Source organism: Ascaphus truei, chromosome 1, assembly GCF_040206685.1.
Source record: "Ascaphus truei isolate aAscTru1 chromosome 1, aAscTru1.hap1, whole genome shotgun sequence".
Lineage (NCBI taxonomy): Eukaryota > Metazoa > Chordata > Amphibia > Anura > Ascaphidae > Ascaphus > Ascaphus truei.
In genome coordinates this window covers 266,405,521-266,426,360 of record NC_134483.1, presented here as the reverse complement: position 1 = coordinate 266,426,360, position 20,840 = coordinate 266,405,521, and the positions used below count along the sequence as shown (strand labels likewise).

The 20,840-nt window shown below is 42.1% G+C and overlaps 1 protein-coding gene across 16 annotated transcripts in view; it reads left to right on the top strand.

Moving 5' to 3' along the window:
• Positions 1–20,840, top strand: part of PIGG (phosphatidylinositol glycan anchor biosynthesis class G (EMM blood group)) — a 435,347-nt gene that overhangs the window by 96,480 nt on the left and 318,027 nt on the right. For 15 of the 16 annotated variants that reach the window (XM_075603704.1, XM_075603687.1, XM_075603714.1 and 12 more), the window contains one exon: positions 7,809–7,950. The exons of the other annotated variant lie outside the window; for it this stretch is intronic. In XM_075603704.1, the coding sequence (XP_075459819.1) occupies positions 7,809–7,950 (142 nt within the window). The remainder of the gene's footprint in view (positions 1–7,808; positions 7,951–20,840) is intronic. 16 annotated transcript variants of the gene reach the window in all.

The following is a 20,840-nucleotide window of genomic DNA, read 5'->3' as shown; positions in this document are numbered from 1 at the left end:
GGATATACTCAGGGAACTGCAGGATATCTATAGCACACAGGAACCAGTAGCAAGGGAAGCGGAGCATATTCGCGGCCTCTGCGGAGGCAAGGATTGGCTGCAGGAGACAAGTGGGCTAAATGAATACTTGCCACGCAGCTGGAGAGCAGTGCACATCGTCACGTGTGCGCACGGTGCATCCGACGGGGCGTAGCTAAGGTCCGTGGCACTCTAGAAGAGCTGCGCGTGCGCTCTGTAAGCAGAGCGGGAGTTCACGCACGCACTGGTGCCAGAGTAGGAGTCCGAGTGCTGACAGGTAAGGAGGGAACACGTCGCAAAGGAACCCGATCCCTTACAGTAACCCCACCCCCCTCCTTTAGGACCGGCCTCAGGATGATTCCCATAAGGCAGGAACCTGGTGTGGAACTGCTTTAACAAGCCGGGAGCATGAATCTGACAAAGAGGAATCCATGAGTGTTCCTCCGGTCCAAAGCCTTTCTAGTGTACGAGGAATTGGACACCCCCTCTGGAGTATCTGGAATCGATTATGGATTGAATTTCGAATTCTTCTTGACCCTGTACGTTGACAGGTGGAGGTTTAGGTGAGATGTCTGGAAATTGAGAACTTTGAACAACTGGTTTCACCAATGAGATGTGAAAGATTGCCGGGATTCTCATAGATTGAGGCAGTTGTAAGCGGTACACCACATGATTGACCTGTTTGAGAATGGTGAATGGACCCAGGAATCTTGGAGCCAATTTCAGTGTATGTGTCTTCAATCTTATGTTCTTAGAAGAAAGCCACACTTTGTCTCCTGGCCTAAATTTGGATGCCTCACGGCGATGGCGATCCGTCTGTGTCTTCTGTCTGAGTTCTGCTTCCTGTAGAGTTTTTTTAAATCTTTTTCCAAGAATTCTGGAGCGAGCTCACTCTGGAATCTGCTGCTTGATCTCCTGAAGGGTTAGAAGAGATGGGAAGGCGCGCTAAATGAAATCCGTAATTTATTTAAAAAATGGTAATTCTTGAGTGGACTCATTTCGGAGTGAGTTATGTGCGAATTTAGGCCATGGGAGCAGTTCCACCCAGTTATCCTGTGCGTCAGAAATAAAGCATCGCAGGTATTGCTCTAGTGACTGGTTTGTTCTTTCGCTTTGTCCGTTGGTTTGGGGATGATACCCAGAAGAAAAAAGAAGTGTGATCTCCAACCTTTGAGCGAAGGCACGCCAAAATTTCGAGACACTGTGACCCCCAATCGAAAACTATAGAGAGTAGAACTCCATGAATACGAAATATTTCTTTGATATAAATATCTGCCAATGTGGCAGAATTAGGAAGACCCTTGAGAGGAATGAAATGGGCCTATTTGGAAAACCTTTCAACAATAACGAAAATAGTATTCATCCCACAAGACACAGGAAGCTCAACAATAAAGTCCATTGAGTGGGTCCACGGTCGGTCTGGAATGGGTAGAGGATGATCAGATTAGACGGTTTATTGCGGGTGGACTTATTTCGAGCACAGATGGAACAGGAGTTGATGAATTGCTTGACATCCTTAAACATATTAGGCCACCAAAAGGTGCGTCTGATCAGATCGGAAATTCTCTTTGTACCCAGGTGACCGGCAGACTTAGAGGAATGACCCCACTCAAGGATCTTCTGCTGAAATTTAGGTGCAGCATACAAACAACCCTCTGGCACCTCCATACCCTCGGGATGAGCGTCTGAGTCTCCACGATCTTGTCTAGTACATCAAAAGAGTTAACCGAGATGACATATTTGGAGGGTAGGATGGTCTCAGGAATGTCTTCGGTCCTGTCTTCACTGACGAATTGACGGGATAAGGCGTCGGCTTTAAGATTCTCAGTACCAGGAATGTAGGAAATTATATAGTTGAATCTGGAAAAGAACAATGCCCAGCGAACCTGACGGGATCCAAGGCGACGGGCACCCTCAATATATAATAGATTTTTATGGTCCGTGAGAATCAAAATCGGATTTTCAGTACCCTCCAGGAGGTGTCTCCACTCTTGTAGAGCAAGTTTGATGGCCAAAAGTTCCCTGTTGCCAACATCGTAGTTTTGTTCTGCGGGGTAGAATTTTTTTGAGAAGAACCCGCAAGGGTGTAGCTAATCCTGGGGGGACTGTCTCTGTGAGAGTACAGCTCCTGCTCCATTATCCGATGCGTCTACTTTCAAAGTGAAAGGAAGTTTAGGGTCCGGATGGCGTAAGATGGGAGCAGAGACGAATGCTTTCTTAAGTGTTTCAAAGGCCTGGCATGCGTCAGGAGACCAGCAAGAAGTGTCCGCGTCTTTCTTTGTCAGGGTGGTGATGGGAGCTACTGTGGCGGAAAAATTACGGAAACATTTACGATAATAATTGGCAAAGGCAAGAAACCGCTGAATCGCCTGAAGAGAAGTGGGTTGGGACCAATCTGCAACTGCCTTGAGTTTATCAGGATCCATGGAGAAGCCTTTAGCAGAGATAATGTATCCCAAGAAAGAAGTGGATGTTTGGTGAAAAATACATTTCTCCATCTTGGCATAGAGATGATTCTCACGTAGACGGGAGAGAACTAGCTTGCTGTGCTGGATATGTTCGGATATAGATGTAGAAAAAATAAGAATATCATCGAGGTAGACAATTACAAAAATGTTGAGGACATCCCGAAAAATATCATTCACGAATTCTTGAAAAACAGCTGGGCATTACAGAGCCCAAAAGGCATGACCAAATATTCGTAATGGCCATCTCACGTATTGAAGGCCATTTTCCATTCGTCCCCTTATCAAATCCGTATGAGATTGTAGGCCCCACGAAAATAGAGTTTAGAAAAAATGGAAGAACCTTGTAGACGATCAAACAATTCTGAAATGAGTGGCAAGGGTAACGATTCTTCAGGGTTATTTTGTTAACCATAACCATCTTTCTTCGTAACAAAAAAGAACCCAGCCCCAGCTGGGGAGGATGAAGCTCTAATGAACCCTCTCTTTAAGTTCTCCTGAATATACTCAGACATAGCCTTAGTCTCAGGGAGAAACAAAGGATAAGATCTACCTTTAGGAAGGATGGCACCGGGCAAAAGATCTATGGGACAATCGTAAGGACGGTGAGGAGGAAGGATTTCAGAATGAACTTTATCAAAAACGTCAATGAAATCTGCATATACTTCAGGAAGTATAGGTTTGGCAGGAGTTCTGGTTTCTACACCAGCGATAAGTTGTACCGAGGATACAGGAGCAACTTCAGAGGCAACACCCCATTGTATAGGTCTCTTGTCTGTCCAGTCTATAAGCGGATTGTATTGTTAGAGCCAGGGAAGGCCCAGAATTACCTGTAGAGGGTGAATGAATAACATCCAGTGAGATCTTTTCCTTGTGACCATCAATAGTGGAGAGAGTAAGAGTTGGAGTCTCTAATGAAATGAAGGCTGACTGGAGAGGATCAAAGGAATCTTGTTTGGTAGCGAAATCTTGATCCACAAAATTTTCCCCAGACCCGGAATCGATGGAGGCAGGAACTAGGAAGCCAGGACCCTCCAGGACGATTGACAACATGACCCTGGTGGGTAGACCTCTCTTACTAGGAGGGGAAGAAGAAATGGTACCCAATGAGACCCCCTTATACCTCATTGGGTGTTGGCGTTTCCCGGCTTCGTGGGACAGTGAAGCACCAGGTGACCCGGCAGTCTGCAGTAAAGACATAATCCTATAGTTCTCTGACGTTGTTTTTCTGAAGGAGATAGCTGGTGACTTCCTAACTGCATTGGTTCTGGAACCTCAAGAGCTGGGAAAGTAGGAGGAGATAGATTGTGAACAAGAGCAGTGGATGTGAGAGCATGGGAGTGATGGCGCTCAAGCCACCTTTACTGAAGGCCTTGATCCACCCTAATACACACGGCAATAAAATCCTTGAGCGTCGTGGGTCTCTCTTGAGCAGCTAATTCATTCTTCAATGTCTCGGAGAGACATTGCCAGAAAGCTGCAGATAATGCCTCATCGTTCCAGCCCGTCCGTGCCACGATGGTCTGAAATTCCATAGTGTATCTTGCAACCGATCTGTGACCCTCTGAAATGTGAAATAAAGAAGAAGCAGCAGTAATCTTACGGCCAGGAGTGTCAAAGACTTGCTTAAATTCCTTCTTGAAGCGTGACAAATCTTGGATATGCTCAGGTCTCTGCTCCCAGATGGGGGATGCCCAGGCCAATGCATCTCCGGTTAATAAAGCGATAATATACGCCACCGTAGATCTATCAGAAGAGAAGCGGGAAGGGGTTAACTTGAAATGTATGTCACATTGGTTGTGGAAACCTCGCATCCATGGGGATCTCCCGCATATCGATTGGGAGTGGGGAGTGAGAGAGAGAGAGAGAGAGAGAGAGACTCTCTCTTCAGGGGAAGAAACAGACAGAGTAGCAGGCCTAACAATTCTGGATTGAAATTGGTTGAGAGAAACCATGACCAGGCTTTAAGTCAGGATAGCAATCCGATTGTGCAGGTATTGGAAATGCTCAGAGATAGAGGACAGGGCTTGGCCCACCTCAGGGGAGTCCATGTTCATTGGGCTGAGCATACTGTAACGCTTGCGCTGCCCACGTGCAAAACAGGACCCCGGTACTGAGGTGGGAAGTAGAGAACCACAAACCCACAGCAGCGGAAGCGTGCCTGGCAGGCGGATTGTCAAACATAGCCGGGTCTGGGTTGGAGAGAGTGGGTTAGTTGATACTTGCCAAGGTCTTGGAATGAAGAGTTCACAATTGTCAAGTCCGTTAGCCGTGGTCTGGGGTTGGAGAGGTCAGAATCATGGAGGTCCATATAGCTGTGGTCTGAGAGGTCCCCAGAGTCGAGGGTAAGCCCGGGGTCAATTGCCCGGGGTCAATATCCAGAGGGTTTTAGAAGTCAAGCCGGGTCGGTACACGTAGAATCAAACTGCAAGGAGCAAGGCACAACAGGCTCAGGGCTACAACAAATTATGCTCAGCAAAGAAGGAAGGGAACTGCAGGGTATCTATAGAACACAGGTACCAGTAGCATGGGAGGCAGAGCGCACTGCGGCCTCCGCGGAGGTAAGGATTGGCTGCAGGAGACAAGTGAGCTAAATGAATATTTGACACGCAGCTGGAGAGTGGTGCACGTTGTCACGTGTGCGCGCCGCGCGTGAGAGTAGCGCAGCGCGTCCAAGGGGGCGGAGCTAAGGTCCGTAGCACTCTAGAAGAGCTGCGCGTGCAGTCTGTAAGCAGAGCGGGGGTGCGTGCATGCGCTGGTGCCAGAGTATGAGTCTGAGTGATGACAGGTAAGGAGGGAACACGTCGCAAAGGACGTATTCCCCAATTCCTTACATACACACACAGACAGACATACTGTGACAGGACGGCCTCGCTGCAGGTTCTGTAAGATCCTAAACAAGAGTTTTGTGTTGATAACTGCAGTGGTTTTATTATCCACAACATCAACTAAATAATAGGCACACTGTCCCTTTATGAAAACAAAGTATAAAATAAAAACCTTATCCTCTTTAGTAGACTGACTTATCAGCAGGTCCCTTTCTAATTTACTATTACTATTTACAAACAGAATCTCAATGATCAATACAAAAGTCCTTATCTGTTTAGTTGTTGGGGTATCCCTCCCAGGGTCTCCAGGTAAATCCTTCAGCAGGATTGCAGTGAGAGAGACTGAATCAGTCACTCTAACTGAGTGCCTTTAATAGGTGATTTGCATGGATTTTATTTTGATAATACAGTATTGTAGCATGGGGTCTCCACATTGATTTCAGGTCTGGGGTCCCCTTGCTTCCCGAGTTACAGGCCCCGTTATGGGATGCGTTACGGTATACCAGGGACCATGTTTAAATTCTCCTATGTCACAGTCCACGTGATTGGGTGATTTAACCAAAGCAAGGGGATACCGGTTCCCCCATAACAGGTCCTGTAACTAAGGAAGCAGGGGGTCCCTGGAACTGAAATCAATGTGATTCAACTCTTGAGAACCCCTGGTACAATAATGTTATCAAAATAAAAGCAGCTTCATTACCTTAGCGGCTAACTGCTAATGGTTCATCTGCAATCCGTTTGGCTGAAGTAGTGTGTGTGTGTGTGTGTGTGTGTATGTGTGTGTGTATGTACTGTATGTACTGTATATATATCTATGTCTGTCTGTCTGTCTGTGCATCTATCTATCTATATATTTTTTTTTATTAAAGGATGTGACATCTTAAAGGGAAGTTGTCACATCCTTTAAAAAAATGGCGTCTGTCACATGATACTCTAACCTATCAGATTGGAGGTGTACCATGTGATGCCTCACATGGTACCTCCCCAATCCGATTGGTTAGAGTCCCATGTGACATTTAAGGGATGATGTCACATCCTATAAAAAAAAAGTTGTACAACTAAGTGCATTGGGTGATTTACTCACATGGTATATCTCCCAATCCAATTGTTTTAGTACCATGTGATGGCCACCATTTTTTATAGGATGTGACATCCCTTTAAGATGTCACATCCTTTAAAACAAAAAAATACTGTCACATGGTACTTCAGCCAATCAGATTGGAGAGGTACCATTTGACACTCAAATGAGGTGTCACAGGTCTTATATAAGGCCTGTCTCGTCTCATTTGAGCCCAAGAAGACGACGAGAACACATCCACCCCCCATTGGATTACAAAGAAAGGCCGATACTAAAGAACCTACTGGAGGACTATCGGCTGTTGAGCATTGCGTCGTGCACCACGACTTGATGCTGGAGTTGGATTCGGAGGGTGGAGAGTGGATTGTATTTTATTTCATTGTGTATTTTTTTTTTTAGGTTGGCATTTGCATTGGCATTTAATTTTTTTTTAAAATATAATGTCTTAGCTGCTTATTTTTTTATTTGCAGCTTGCCCATTGACTGTCATAATGGCAAGCCATGCCCATAGGATATGGTGTGCCACTGTACCAATAATAATCAATTGGTTTATCAGATTTTTTTTGTGGCAACTATCCCATTCACTCACCCCCTGCTTCCCGAGTTACAGGCTCCGTTATGGGGTGCTGGTATCCGCTTGCTTTGGTTAAATCTCCCGATCACGTGTGCCGTGACATGGGAGAATTTAAACATGGTTGCTGGGATACCGGCTACTACATAAAGGAGCCTAAAACTAAGGAAGCAGGTGTTCCCCGGGCCTGAAATCAATGCGGTTCAGCTCCGGAGATGCCCTGCTACAATATGTTATGAAAATAAAAGCCTCACGATTGCCTGTTAGAGGCTGTTAGCGACTGATTCAGTCTATCTCTTACTGTGCGTTTCTTAAAGACAGTTGGAACCCGGTAGGATTCACACAGTGCGAGTCCCATTAAAATGGAGGGATCTCCACTGTGTTAATCCGATGGGCCATCTAGCAGAGTGTTTGCGAGATGGCCGTGCTTTTGTCCCGTGATGAAGTCGACAAAAGGCAGTTGCATCTGAATGTGTCCCAGTGGTGTGACAAAATGTGGACAGACTGAACCTTAAAGTAAATTATTTGTTGATTGTGTAATGTTTTTAATATGAATTTTTACTCCTGCATTTAATAGAATGTTGTCACTGAAGCATGTTAAGATTTTTGCAACTACGAAAGCAAATCTGCAGGTTTCTTTATTCACGTTTTTAGAATTAAATTCATTTATTCCATATAATACAGCATGAGCACATTTTGTTTGGGTTATATAATTATGTTTATACTGTAAGTGATATTTAATATAGTATTTAATATAGTTATCAAAATACCCACTGAAAAATAAATATTTTTACTTCTCTAGAAAAACAATTTATATATATTTGCATGGCTTTTCTGTTGAATCAAAGGATGAAGGTGCGTCTCCTCCCAGTTTACTTGTCATTTGTGGTGACCATGGAATGTCTGAAACTGGTAGTCATGGGGGTTCATCTGATGAAGAAGTAGATACACCACTTGTTTTAATCAGCTCAGCATTTGAAAGGAAAAGTGGTAAGCAAATTCTAAATAATCATTAAATAAACTTTGAATTGATTGTCTGATCTGCAGCATATTGGCATATTGTCACATCACATTACCCATGACATCCTTGATTTTGTATTGGTTTTCATGTTGAAATTGTGTAATGTAGGTGAGAATTTATGGGTTTGCGTAAATTATAAATTGTATTGTGAAATTGTAGTGCACGCCAAAGATTACTAGCAAGTTTGAAGCAATCACCCATACATAGATGGTATTTTGATGACCTTGATATCAAGGGAAGCTCGTAGTGTGGGATGATTTTCGTATGGCGAATTTAAACTTGGGGAAAGGTTAGCCCATATTTCAGCCTAGCATAAAGGAACTATCAGTTTTTCTGCCCACAAACTTGCTTTCTCTAACTTGCTAGGCCACTGGTAGGCAACATGAAGTACTTCACGTGGCCCTTGAGATGTCAAAATTGCCACACTGGGGGCACGTGACGTCATCAGGGATGCACGTTTGCTTGGAGAGCTCTGTGCACTCTGCCAACATAATTTAATATTTCCCCTGATGGGACCATTTTCCCGAGCCACGGACTGCAGGGGAAACAGTGGAGATGACCCTCAAGAAGGACAGGAAGCCGATGACCCTCGATCTCTCCCGTTTTGGCCTGATCCAGTCCGTAACAGCTGACAAGTGTAGGAAAAACAAAGATGGCGCCGATCTGAGCGCCCAGCACCAGAGAAGCAGGCTGCTGGATAAGAAGAAGCCCTGGAGAGACGAGCAACGCTGAGAAACTCAGCAAACAGGATACTGCAGGGAAAGAATCAGAGGTGAGTACGGCTGCTTCTTAGAGAGAGAGAGTCACTGCAGAGGAAGACACAGTGATCACAAAGCAGGATCTGCAGTGCATGCTCAGAGAAATGCAAGTGTCTTTCCTGTCAGCTCTGGACAGAGCTGTAATAGAATTTAAGGCAGATGTTGCTTTACTGGCTAAGAAAACCACGGAGCTGGAAAATAAAATGGATGTCGCCTTACAGAATCAGGTAAATATGGATGATAAAGTCCTGCGTCTCACTGAGAGCTATGCGAAATAGCATGGATGATCTTGAGAATAAGGAACGAAGGCAGAACCTATGAATCCGCCATATCCGTGAGACCGTGTCTGCGGACACCCTGCAGCCATTTCTAAAAAGGCTCTTCCTGTCGATAGATCCTCAACTACAAGACAATTAACTTATGATGGACAGAGCTCCACAGAGTGTTGGGACCGAGATTTCACGATCCTAAAAGAAGCAGAGATGTGGTCCTAAGTCTCATCAATATACGACCAAGGAAAAAATTATCAAGGGATGCAGAAATGGAGGCTCAATTGAATTAGAAAAAGACTATCCATATTTTCCAGGACTTGTCAAGGCTGACAATAGATCGTCGAAGAGGACTGCGCCCGGTAACAGCAATTCTTCAGGAGAACGGGATTTGGTACTGATAAGCCTTCCCATTCCGCCTTGTAGTCAACCACGAGGGTAAACAGATCTTGCTCCGGAATCCTGAGGTTGGACACCTGCGGCGGTGAGGGCTTAACCAGGCCAATAATAAAGGTATTATGCCTGGCTGGTTAACCCTAAACCTTGTTGGAACTGAAGGGGTTAAAATATATAGTTACATAGTTACATAGTTACATAGTAGACGAGGTTGAAAAAAGACATACGTCCATCAAGTTCAACCTATGCTAAATTTAGACAACAGATACTTTATTCTATATCTATACTTACTTATTGATCCAGAGGAAGGCAAACAAAAAACCCCATTAAGGGGAAAAATTAATTCCTGCCTGACTCCAAGAATTGGCAATCGGATTAATCCCTGGATCAACATCCTTCCCATGTATACTTATTTGGTTTATCCCTGTATACCTTTCCCATCTAAAAAGATGTCCAACCTTTTTTTGAACAAATCTATTGTATCTGCCATCACAGTCTCCATGGGTAATGAATTCCACATTTTAACTGCCCTTACTGTAAATAACCCTTTCCTTTGTTGCTGGTGAAATTTCCTTTCCTCCAACCTTAAGGGATGGCCCGAGTACTTTGTACTGTCCGTGGGATGAATAGTTATGTTGAAAGCTCTTTGTACTGTCCCTGAATATATTTGTATATAGTTATCATATCCCCTCTTAGATGCCTCTTTTCTAATGTAAATAAATCTAATTTAGCTAGCCTCTCCTCATAAGTTCAAATGTCCATCCCCTTTATTAATTTGGTGGCTCTTCTCTGCACTCTCTCTAGTTCCATAATGTCTTTTCTTAGGATTGGTGCCCAAAATTGTAATCCATATTCAAGGTGTGGTCTTACTAATGCTTTGTAAAGGGGCATAATTATGTTTACTTCCCTTCCATCCATTGCCCGTTTGATGCAAGATAAGATCTTGTTTGCCTTTGCAGCTACTGCATGACATTGGGCACTATTGCTAAGCCTGCTGTCTACAAGCACTCCTAAATCCTTCTCCATCAAGGATTCCCCCAATATATCTCCATTTAATTTGTAAGTCGCCTTTTTATTCTTGCATCCCAAATGCATAACCTTACATTTATCTGTATTCAACCTCATTTGCCATTTACCTGCCCACGTTTCCAGTCTCTCCAAGTCCTTCTGAAGAGAAATTACACCCTGCTCTGATTCTATTACCTTACACAATTTGGTATCATCAGCAAAGATGGACACTTTGCTCTTGATCCCAACCTCAAGGTCATTAATAAACAAGTTAAAAAGCAGGGGTCCCAGTACCGATCCTTGAGGTACTCCACTCACGACTATAGCCCAACCTGAAAAAGTTCCATTTATGTGTCTGTCCTTTAACCAGTTTTCAATCCAGGTGTATATATTATTACTGAGTCCAATTTTCTTTATTTTGTACACCAACCTCTTGTGTGAAACCGTATCAAAAGCCTTTGCAAAATCTAAGTAGACCACATCAACTGCATTACCCTGGTCTAAATTCCTACTTACCTCCTCAAAGAAACAAATAAGGTTAGTTTGGCAAGATTTATCCATCATAAATCCATGTTGACTATTACTAATAATTTTGTTTTCCATTAGGTATTCCTGAATATTATCCCGTATTAAACCTTCAAGTAGTTTCCCTACTATTGAAGTCAGGCTTACAGGTCTGTAATTCCCCGGGTGCGATCTAGCTCCCTTTTTAAATATAGGCACCACATCTGCTTTACGCCAATCTTGTGGTACTGAGCCTGTGGAAATGGAGTCCTTGAATTTCAAATATAATGGTTTGGCTATTACTGAGCTTAACTCCTTGAGAACTCTTGGATGTATGCCATCGGGGCCAGGTGCCTTATTTACATTAATTTTTTTAAGTCGCTTATGAACTTCTTCCTCAGTTAACCAATTGGTCATTAATATGGAGGATGTGGCTTCCTCCTGTGGCGCTACTATTGAACTTGATTCTTCCCTGGTAAACACAGGGGCAAAGAATTTGTTTAATACCTCTGATTTTTCCTTATCTCCAATAATCTGCCTACCCATCTCACACTGAAAGGGTCCTATATTTTCTTTTCTCATTTTTTTGTTATTAAGGTACTTAAAGAACTTTTTAGGGTTGACCTTACTTTCTATTGCAATCCTTTTTTCATTATCCATTTTTGCTAATTTAATTGCCCTTTTGCAATTTTTGTTACATTCCTTATAATTCTGATACGATGTCTCTGTCCCTTCTGACTTAAAGAATCTAAACGCCTTCCTCTTCTTGTCCATTTCCTCCCCTACCTGTTTATTTAGCCACATTGGTTTTGACTTATTTCTTTTATACTTATTACCCAAGGGTATACACTGATAAGTGTGCTTTTCTAACAATGTTTTAAAGACTGCCCATTTATCTTCTATATTTTCCCCTGCAAAAACATCATCCCATTGTATTACTCCTAGATTAGACCTCAGTTTATTAAAATCTGCCTTTCTAAAGTTTAAAGTCTTTGTTGAACCCAAGTAATCTGTTTTTTGATAATTTATTTCAAATGAGACCATGTTATGATCACTGTTACCCAAATGTTCCAGGACTTGAATATTTGTTATTACTTCTACATTGTTTGATATGACCAAATCCAGAACTGCCCCTCTCCTGGTTGGTTCCTCAATAATTTGGGTCATATAATTTACTTTAAGCACCCCCAAAAACCTGTTTCCTTTTGTTGTAATGCTAATCTCATTGCCCCAGTCTATGTCTGGATAATTAAAATCCCCCATTATGCAAACATGACCCAGTTTTGATGCCTTCTCCATTTGCAAATGTATTTTAGCTTCCTCAATCTCACAGATATTTGGTGGTTTATAGCATATTCCCACAAACATTTTCTTTATACTTTTACCTCCACTGCTAATTTCTATCCACAAGGTCCCTACATTTTCATCATTCCCTTCATAGACATCATCCCTTATAATAGGTTTTAGATCTGGTTTAACATATAGACATACTCCACCTCCCCTTCTATTTGTTCGATCCTTCCGAAAAAGAGAATACCCCTTTAACTTAACTGTCCAGTCATGAGTTTCATCCCACCATGTTTCAGTAATGCCTATGATATCATACTGCTCCCTTGTAGCTATTAATTCAAGCTCCACCATTTTATCTGTCAGGCTTCATGCATTAGCAAGCATGCATTTAAGTTTTTTTTCAGCCTGTACTATTATCTTATCTGCTCCTTCCTTTCTGCTCCCACTTGGTTTAGTCTTTAGAAGTTTTCCAGTATTTGCACTTGCCCCCATTCTACCTCCATGCCACCTTGCATCCTCATCTATTCCATTTAGTTCATTATCTGTTTCATTCCCCTCCCCCTCCATCCTAGTTTAAAATCTCCTCCAACCTTTTTAGCATTCTCCCCCCTAGCACAGAAGATCCCTCTTCACTGAGGTGCAATCCGTCACTAGAATATAGATGGCACCTCTCAGAAAAGGAGTCCCAGTGCTCTTAAAACCCAAACCCCTCCTTCCTACACCACTTTCTTAGCCATGCATTAACCTCCCTGATCTCTGACTGTCTCCCTGCGGTAGCGCATGGCACTGGAAGTATTTCAGAAAATACTACCTTGGAGGTCCTTGCCTTAAGCTTTTGGCCTAGATCCCTGTAATCATTTTTTAGGACCCTCCATCTTTCTCTAACTTTGTCATTGGTGCCAACATGTACCAAGACCGCCGGGTCAATCCCAGCCCAGCCCCCCCCAACAATCTGTCTACCCGATCCGTAATGTGCCGCCATAATGACATGTCTTCCCCTACACTATCTTTATTGTCCTTGGTTTGCAGCCCCAGCAGTTAGCTGCAGTATTGTGAATGAATGGGATATGTGCAAACTGTAATCGCGACACAAGGGTGAGCTTCTAGCGCTGTGCCAAGCGCTAAATTGCATAAGTAGCTGCATTGAAGATGGGTATCAGTTTCCAGAACACAGACGTCGAAACCGCAAAGTCAATTGAATAAGTGGCCTGCGGTTTAGCTGAAGTACCTTCTTGCTACAATATATCCGGCTGTCTCATTATCCACTTGAGGTGAATTGGTGGCTGGTGTCTGCGGTTACCGATCAAAGCCCGCACGGATACATTGTATGCCGGCTTGTAACCCAGACCGATTATAGGTGAAACCGCAACACACATCACAGAGCCCCTTCAATTAAGTGGATAACTTGTGCTAGGAAAGAGCTAGTTAACAAAGTACCATGAACATACATATTAGTTTTATATTTGTTGCACATACAGAATATACATATAAAAATAAACTGTAGTTACATGGTGTTTTAAATGTAAAGGCAGGAACCCTTTCCTGTCGGCCCTTCACTAAATCCATTAACATGCCCATATGTTATGGATGAATGAGCTGAGGGATTTTTCATCTCCGTACTTCAAAGGGCACCCTGCTAAGTTGGTGCCCCAGTTTCTAGAGAAGTCCGGAGTTGAAAAGCCTCAGAGACCCTAGGTGTTAGGGTGGCCGGGATATTTCTAAGTATCAGATACCAGTGCGAAGTATGGGCACTTCACACTTGGTAGCCAAACCCCAGACTTGCTGTAGGTAAGAGGTTGGGCCCGGTATACTAAGCAGCTTAGGTGTCAGGTTGGCACATGCTCTTAGCAGACCAGGAAGCAACTTCTGCCGTTCTAGGAACTCCTGGCAAGTCGGGGATAGGTGGGAAAAGTTGTTCCCACTGTCGGATTGGCTGTGTATGTTAGGAATAGGGCTCTTAACCCTATAAGAATACCTGCAGCCCCATCCTCATGAGATTCATCTAAGTTTCACCTGATTTCATCTAAGAAACATTCAAGTTCAGCGTCAGCGGTTCCGGAGTGTGAGGGGTTAACTACACCGTAATGAAGAATTGCACCCATCTTCCAGAATTCGTGTGAGCTGGAGATTCCTGAACGAATCCTGTAAGGACTTTACGAAATTATTCCTTTTGGCAGAGTTATAGGGGTGGCAAGAGGTGCCCCTAGCCAAGGACTGTCACACGGCTCAAATCGCGCGCCCACTTGCATGCGTGCAGGGGTGTCTAGAGACTTTGTTTTTAAGTAATTTGTTCCGTGGACATTTGATTTCGTTTCCCCATCCCAGTAATTGTTTTATCCAGTGTAATTGTTAAGATTTCTGTGTTTGTCTGGAAAGAAATAAATGACAATTTATTTTGCCCTTGTTTTGCTCAATCCAGAATCCCGGTATTAATGTGTTGGTAAGACCTGGTCTACCGTGACAACATGACACTTGCACCCAGGTTACAGACACAAAGAATGATTCGCTCCATCGAAGGACGAGCAAACTCCTGAGATTATTTAGATTCTACACATTTACAGTAGTGTCATAGTAAGAAAAGCTGTATATAAGTAGGAATTGTTGTATTTGTAAAGCTTTTATATTCTGACAGTCACGGTGTAGGTCCGATCGGGAGGCAGGGGACGGGGAGTGGGAGGGAGACCTACATGCCCGATGCAAGGGCGCCCCCAGTAGGGCCATATGCCTGCCAGGCCAGACTAAGTAGGGTCTGGCTGCAAAACTGGGATGAGGGGTTGGTTATAATCATCTCATAATTAATTTTTTTGCTTTCCCCCAAGTTCCCAAAGTGAGAAAGTACACTCCTTTTTTTTTTCCTTTTTCCCATTTGTACCCCACAACCATCAAACTGTTTTAAGCCCAACTTTCACATGAGAGAGAGAGATATGACACCGGGAATGGGTAGCCAAGTTCCATTGAAATTAATGTCCCTGAATGTTAAGGGTCTAAATAGTAATGGTAGATTAGCCCTAAAAGAATTCAGAAATCTGAAAACAGACATTGTTTTTCTGCAAGAGACGCCCTTCGATACCCAAGAACCCCCAAACACCTTTAGCAGGATATACCCTATAACATTGTATTCGTCCTTCACCAATAAAAGTTGCGATTTTGATAAAACAGGATATCCCGTTCCAGAAAGTCTTTAGAAAGGTTTAGTGCACGCTGTCCTTTATTCCTATCTCCTCCTGGTCCATGTACTTCTCCCAGCAGCTCCCAGTCTCCCGTGATCAGCGGGGAATATCCAAACGCAAACATAAATAAAGGGGCGCATAAGAGAAACAAAAGACAAAATTAGTCAATTAAAACACAATTTATAAGTACACTAGGAACATGTACAACTTACATAAAAAATATGAGGTGGATCACAGTGATTCCAAAATGTCCGCAATATCCCTGAGAAAAGGGCCCCAGAATTTCTGAAACCCGTCGCCAAAGTCCCAGTATTTTAAAGGGAACAGCCTCCGTGATGGATATAAGAACCCGGAGCTACTCCCAATGGTGTCTTCGTGTGTATGTGTAACTGCAGCTTCCGTGGTTCGTCGTCACGAAACTCACGTCGCTGCTTGTGACCTCAACGCGACGCGTTTCGTGTTTAAAGCGACACTTCTTTAGGGGGTTGGTCCTAAGATTCCTAGGCACTAATTAAGTACCATAGCTGAATATTCTTTCAGCCAATAGAAATCACACCCTGCTATAAATAGCTGTCCAATCGGTGTCTTGCACATAACAATAGCGCTACACATATGCTTGCTATAAACATAAAACATTGACAGTACATTTAACACAGCACAAATAATGAACTTACATAACACAAACATGACACTATTCAATACACAAACCACTACGAAAATAAAAAAATTAATAAAATATAGAAATAGAGTTTATAGATAATGAAATGATATAATTAAAATGTTAACCTGATATAGGCTGCATGGCGATATGTACTATCAATTTTAATAAAAAGTCTATAAGGACTAAAAACCTATAAGAACTGTGATAACCTTAGAGCTGCAGTTCAAGCTCCCGTTTTTTTTTTTTTACTTCAATAGTTTTGTGTGGGCAATCTCTACTTACATAAAGAACTGCATAGCTGCCGGTCAATTCGTTCTCCGCCTATTGATCGGCGAAGTTTGGCGACATCTTTAGATCTGGGGAATGTAAATGGTTGCTATAGGAACAAACATGCTTGTTAAAATAGAATACATGAAAATTGGTCTTTCAAAGTTGTTTTTTTAAAAACAGAAAATGCTAAAAGTATTTTTTCTTACTACAGAACTGATTTCTTAAAAAAAAACACACATGCAGGATATTGCTTGAACTACAGCTTTAATACCCCTGGACAATTAACTGAGTCCAAGGACTGATGATACCAACAGTGATTTAAAAGGCAACATGTATAGTGCTATAACTAAATATTGTTGGAATCATTGAAGTATCAAAGAAAGGGGGATTTAAAGTAGTACAGCCATCAAACAAATGTTATCTGGGTACAGCCATCAACTGCAAATATTTTCTTGAATTGCAAAAACAGAATATCTTCACTTAGAATAAGAAAGCCTATTGGTTTATGAAATAAAATGTCTTAAACATCAAAACCTTGAGAATGTCTTAATTTATAATCTATTATATTTGAATATAATAGTAAGAATATCTTCATTCATAAATGATACTGAATCCAAACCCAGAGAATGTCTTCATATATAATCTAATAGTTTCATACAGCCACATTGGTAAATTGGCTTATAAACATAATGAAAATTGTCTTGGTATATAATATTAAAATTGTAATTATTCACATAAATTCCAAGGGGTTGGAAGCCCTACTCCTCAACACTTCAATTCCTAAATAATGTCCATTATGTTAAAGAGTCAAAATGACAATTTAGACCATCTCAAGGCAAAAAAAAAAGGGGGGGGGGGGCGGGAATACATTATTCTATTTGAAAAAAAGAAGCAGTTCGATTAATTCAATTCAAACCACTTGGTGCTTTGGTTCAAAGGGTATAAATCCAGAACTGTTCCCTCTTAAGGAGAGTGTTATCTCTTTCCCCTCTTCTAGAATCCCTAGGTATCACCTCAATACTACTAAAACTTAAACTTAAACCATCCAGTTTACCCCCATGGTGAGTTAGAAAGTGCTTGGCCAAATTATGAATCTTCTTACCCCTATCTAGATTCTGTTGGGCATTTCGAATTTCACTCGTGTTCACAGATTCTGACCTTTAAATGTCTGATGGTCTTTCCAATGTACATAAGGTAACAAATGCAAGTAATAATATATATTACAAATGTTGTAAGACAATTAATAAATTGGCCAATCTTATACTGTTTGCCAGTGATAGCATCATAGATGATTTTGTCTCATTTCATATATTTGCATACAATACATTTACCACATGGATAATTGCCTAATGGTCTTGAGAGAAAATTCCCATTAGTTACCTTTTTTCTTGAATCCTTCTTTAAGACACTTAGGGCCAGCCTATTTTTTATATTGCTGGCCTTCCTAAATGCTATTTTAGGATGAGCAGTAATGGTATCCTTTAATTTTGGATCCATTTGCAGGATATTCTATTTTTTTTTATTGGTCTGTCTTATCCTATATTCTTGCTTGCAGAATCCTGTAACAAACAATGGAGTTCCATTTGACTTTTTCTCTTTTTGCTTAATTTCACTTTCTTTTGGTTTTAGAAGTTGCTCTCTATGGATATTTTTACTCTTTAAAATGGATTTGTCAACAAGTTGATGGTCGTAACCCTTATTAACAAATCTCTTGGCTAATTGGTCTGTCTGTGCCTGAAAATCCGTTATTTTAGAATAATTGCGTCGAATGCGTATCATCTGGCCGTAAGGGATATTGTGTAACCAACGTCTCAAGTGGTTACTCTTACGGTCTAAGTAAGAGTTCACATCTACGGCTTAAAAAAAGTTTGTGACAATATTGTTGTTCTCAATTGTCAAAGTGAGATCTAGGAAATTAATCTCTTTTTGGTTATTTTCACTTTTAAGTACTAGATTCCGATCATTATTGTTAATGTGATCAATAAATCCATCTAGGTCATCCTGTGTTCCTGCCCAGATCATCAGGATATCGTCAATGTAGCGCCGATAATATTTTATGAATAAACTTAATTTATTGGGCTTCCAAATGAAGTCCAACTCCCACTTCCCCATGAAGAACCCCGCATAATTGGGGCAAAACATGTCCCCATGGCCATCCCAGTGGTCTGGAGATAGAACTGATTTGTTTTTGTGTTGTGCCTTAGTGTTGTTGTTAGGTTATTGTTTATTGTAATTTCTGGGCCTTTCTCTCTGTCAGTGGATGTGGTTATTCCACCCTTGTTTAGGGATTCACCTAGGGTCAGTTCTTGCTCACTAATATGGCATCCCATTTAATGTTTGAGACGTTATCACCCGACGAGGTTGAGCTGATACCTTCTTTGGGGATAATGTTGACCATATCCCACCCTTACCCAATTTAGACATTACATTTTTATGTCAGCAATTGGAGAAACTTATGTTTACAGAAACTAGGTTTTGGTGGAATAGGTTCAGTTTAGAGCAAGCTTGCAAACCTAAAAGAATCCCAAGAGGACTTAGACTTCTTAAAATGTCTACCTATGGGTTGGAAAATGAGGAGTTTATCAATAAGTGGCATACTATCATGGATAATTTCTCCTTTTTGATAATTCAATTACTAATTGAGCGTACTACGACATTGCTCAAATTAGGTGTTCAAATCAAAGAACTCAAGGAGCAGATTATCAATGAGATGTCAGAAGAAACTCTCATTACACTGGCTGCCGACCTGAGTCTAAGTCGGCTAGATCCGCGGTTCTCAGATTATCCCGGTTAGGTGTGTTTTTTTGTCGTTTTCGCCCGGAGTGAACTGCGTTATTTTCGCGCTCGTGATATTAGCATTTTATTCTCGCTGTCTGCAATACTGCAATGCCGTGTAAAAACTCAGGGGGGCGTTTGCGAGCTGTTGTCTTGGAAGTCTAATACCTTTGCGGTTCAACCTATGTCAGTACACAGTCTGTGTGTGCGCGCGCAGTAATTGCAAATTTGCATATTTAAAGTATACATGCATTTGCAGTGCTGTGCTGCTGTACAGTATGTCTCATTTGAAAATTGTTGAAACGCATAGGCGTGTACAGTACTGTAACAGTGTCACATTTCGGCATATACAGCGCTCGCCCTCGCTCAGGATAATTAACTGCACTGCAGGGTATTTCAACTTCTTATCTTCTCTACAATGCAGTACATCTCTCCCACACCATTCTTTTTAAAGTGTGTCTGGTTTCAATCACATTCCTGCTCCACAGCAGGAATTTACTGCGCATGCGCCTGTAACTTCGCCCACCACTGCTTGCTTGAGTGAGTGAAAAAAAAAATATTGCAATTTTTTTTTTCTCCACAAGCCTGCAAAAACCATCTTACTGTATTACGATATTCAATCTGTGCTGTAGCTTTTGACTGTGACCCTGTGTGTTTGACTGCACATGTTTGATTTGTGTGCTTTTGACGTACTGTATTTTGGGTTGTATTATGATGAACTGCCTTTTGAAATTAAAGTATGACTTTAGCTTTGAACTTCATGCAGCTGTACCCTGTTGCCCCCTCCCCCACGAACACACACAAGGCTAGCTCAAGGATTTGAAATTCCACGGAGTCATTAATTTTCTGAATCTTGCCATTGTGATCTTAATCCATACATAGCCGAGCTTCAAAGCCTCACTGCGCCTGCGTGTAATCCTTTTTGAGATGGGAGCTACTTAGCTGCTTACTGCACATGAGTCACCCAACTGCCCCTCTCCACAGAGTCGTTAATTTTCTGAATGTTGCCATTGTGTTCTTAATCCGTCCATAGCCGAGCTTCAAAGCCTCACTGCGCCTGCGTGTAATCCTTTTTGAGATGGGAGCTACTTAGTTGGTTACTGCGCATGAGTCACCCAACCCCCCCCCTCTCCACAGAGTCGTTAATTTTCTGATTATTGCCATTGTGTTCTTAATCCGTCTATAGCCGAGCTACAAAGCCTCACTGCGCCTGCGTGCAATTCTCTTTGAGACGGGAGCTTTGAGGCTTTGTTTACGGCAACATTTTGGAAAATCCCTTCTCGAATTTGATTTGCACAGAGCATCACCTTGATATTATAATAATAATAATAGCATGTTTTTGTATAGCACTGCTAGTTATATGTAGCGCTTACCAGAGACATTTTGCAGGCACAGGAGCTCACAATCTATGTTTTTGGTGCCTGAGGCACAGGGAGATAACGTGACTTGCTCGAGGTCTCAAGGAGCTGACACCGGGAATTGAACCAGGCTCCCCTGCTTCAAACTCTCAGTGCCACTCAGTGTCTTTTACTCACTGAGCATCTCCCTCTCATACTACGATATTCAATCTGTGCGTTTGCCTGCACATGGTTGATTTCTGTGCTTTTTATGTACTGTATTTGGGGGTTGTATTTGGAGGTTTATTGATCAAATTATTATGATGAACTGCCTTTTGATATTACTGTACTCTACTCTACAGTATGTCATTTCTTTGAACTGCTGCACAACTAATCCTTCATCCCTCCCCCACGCACACAC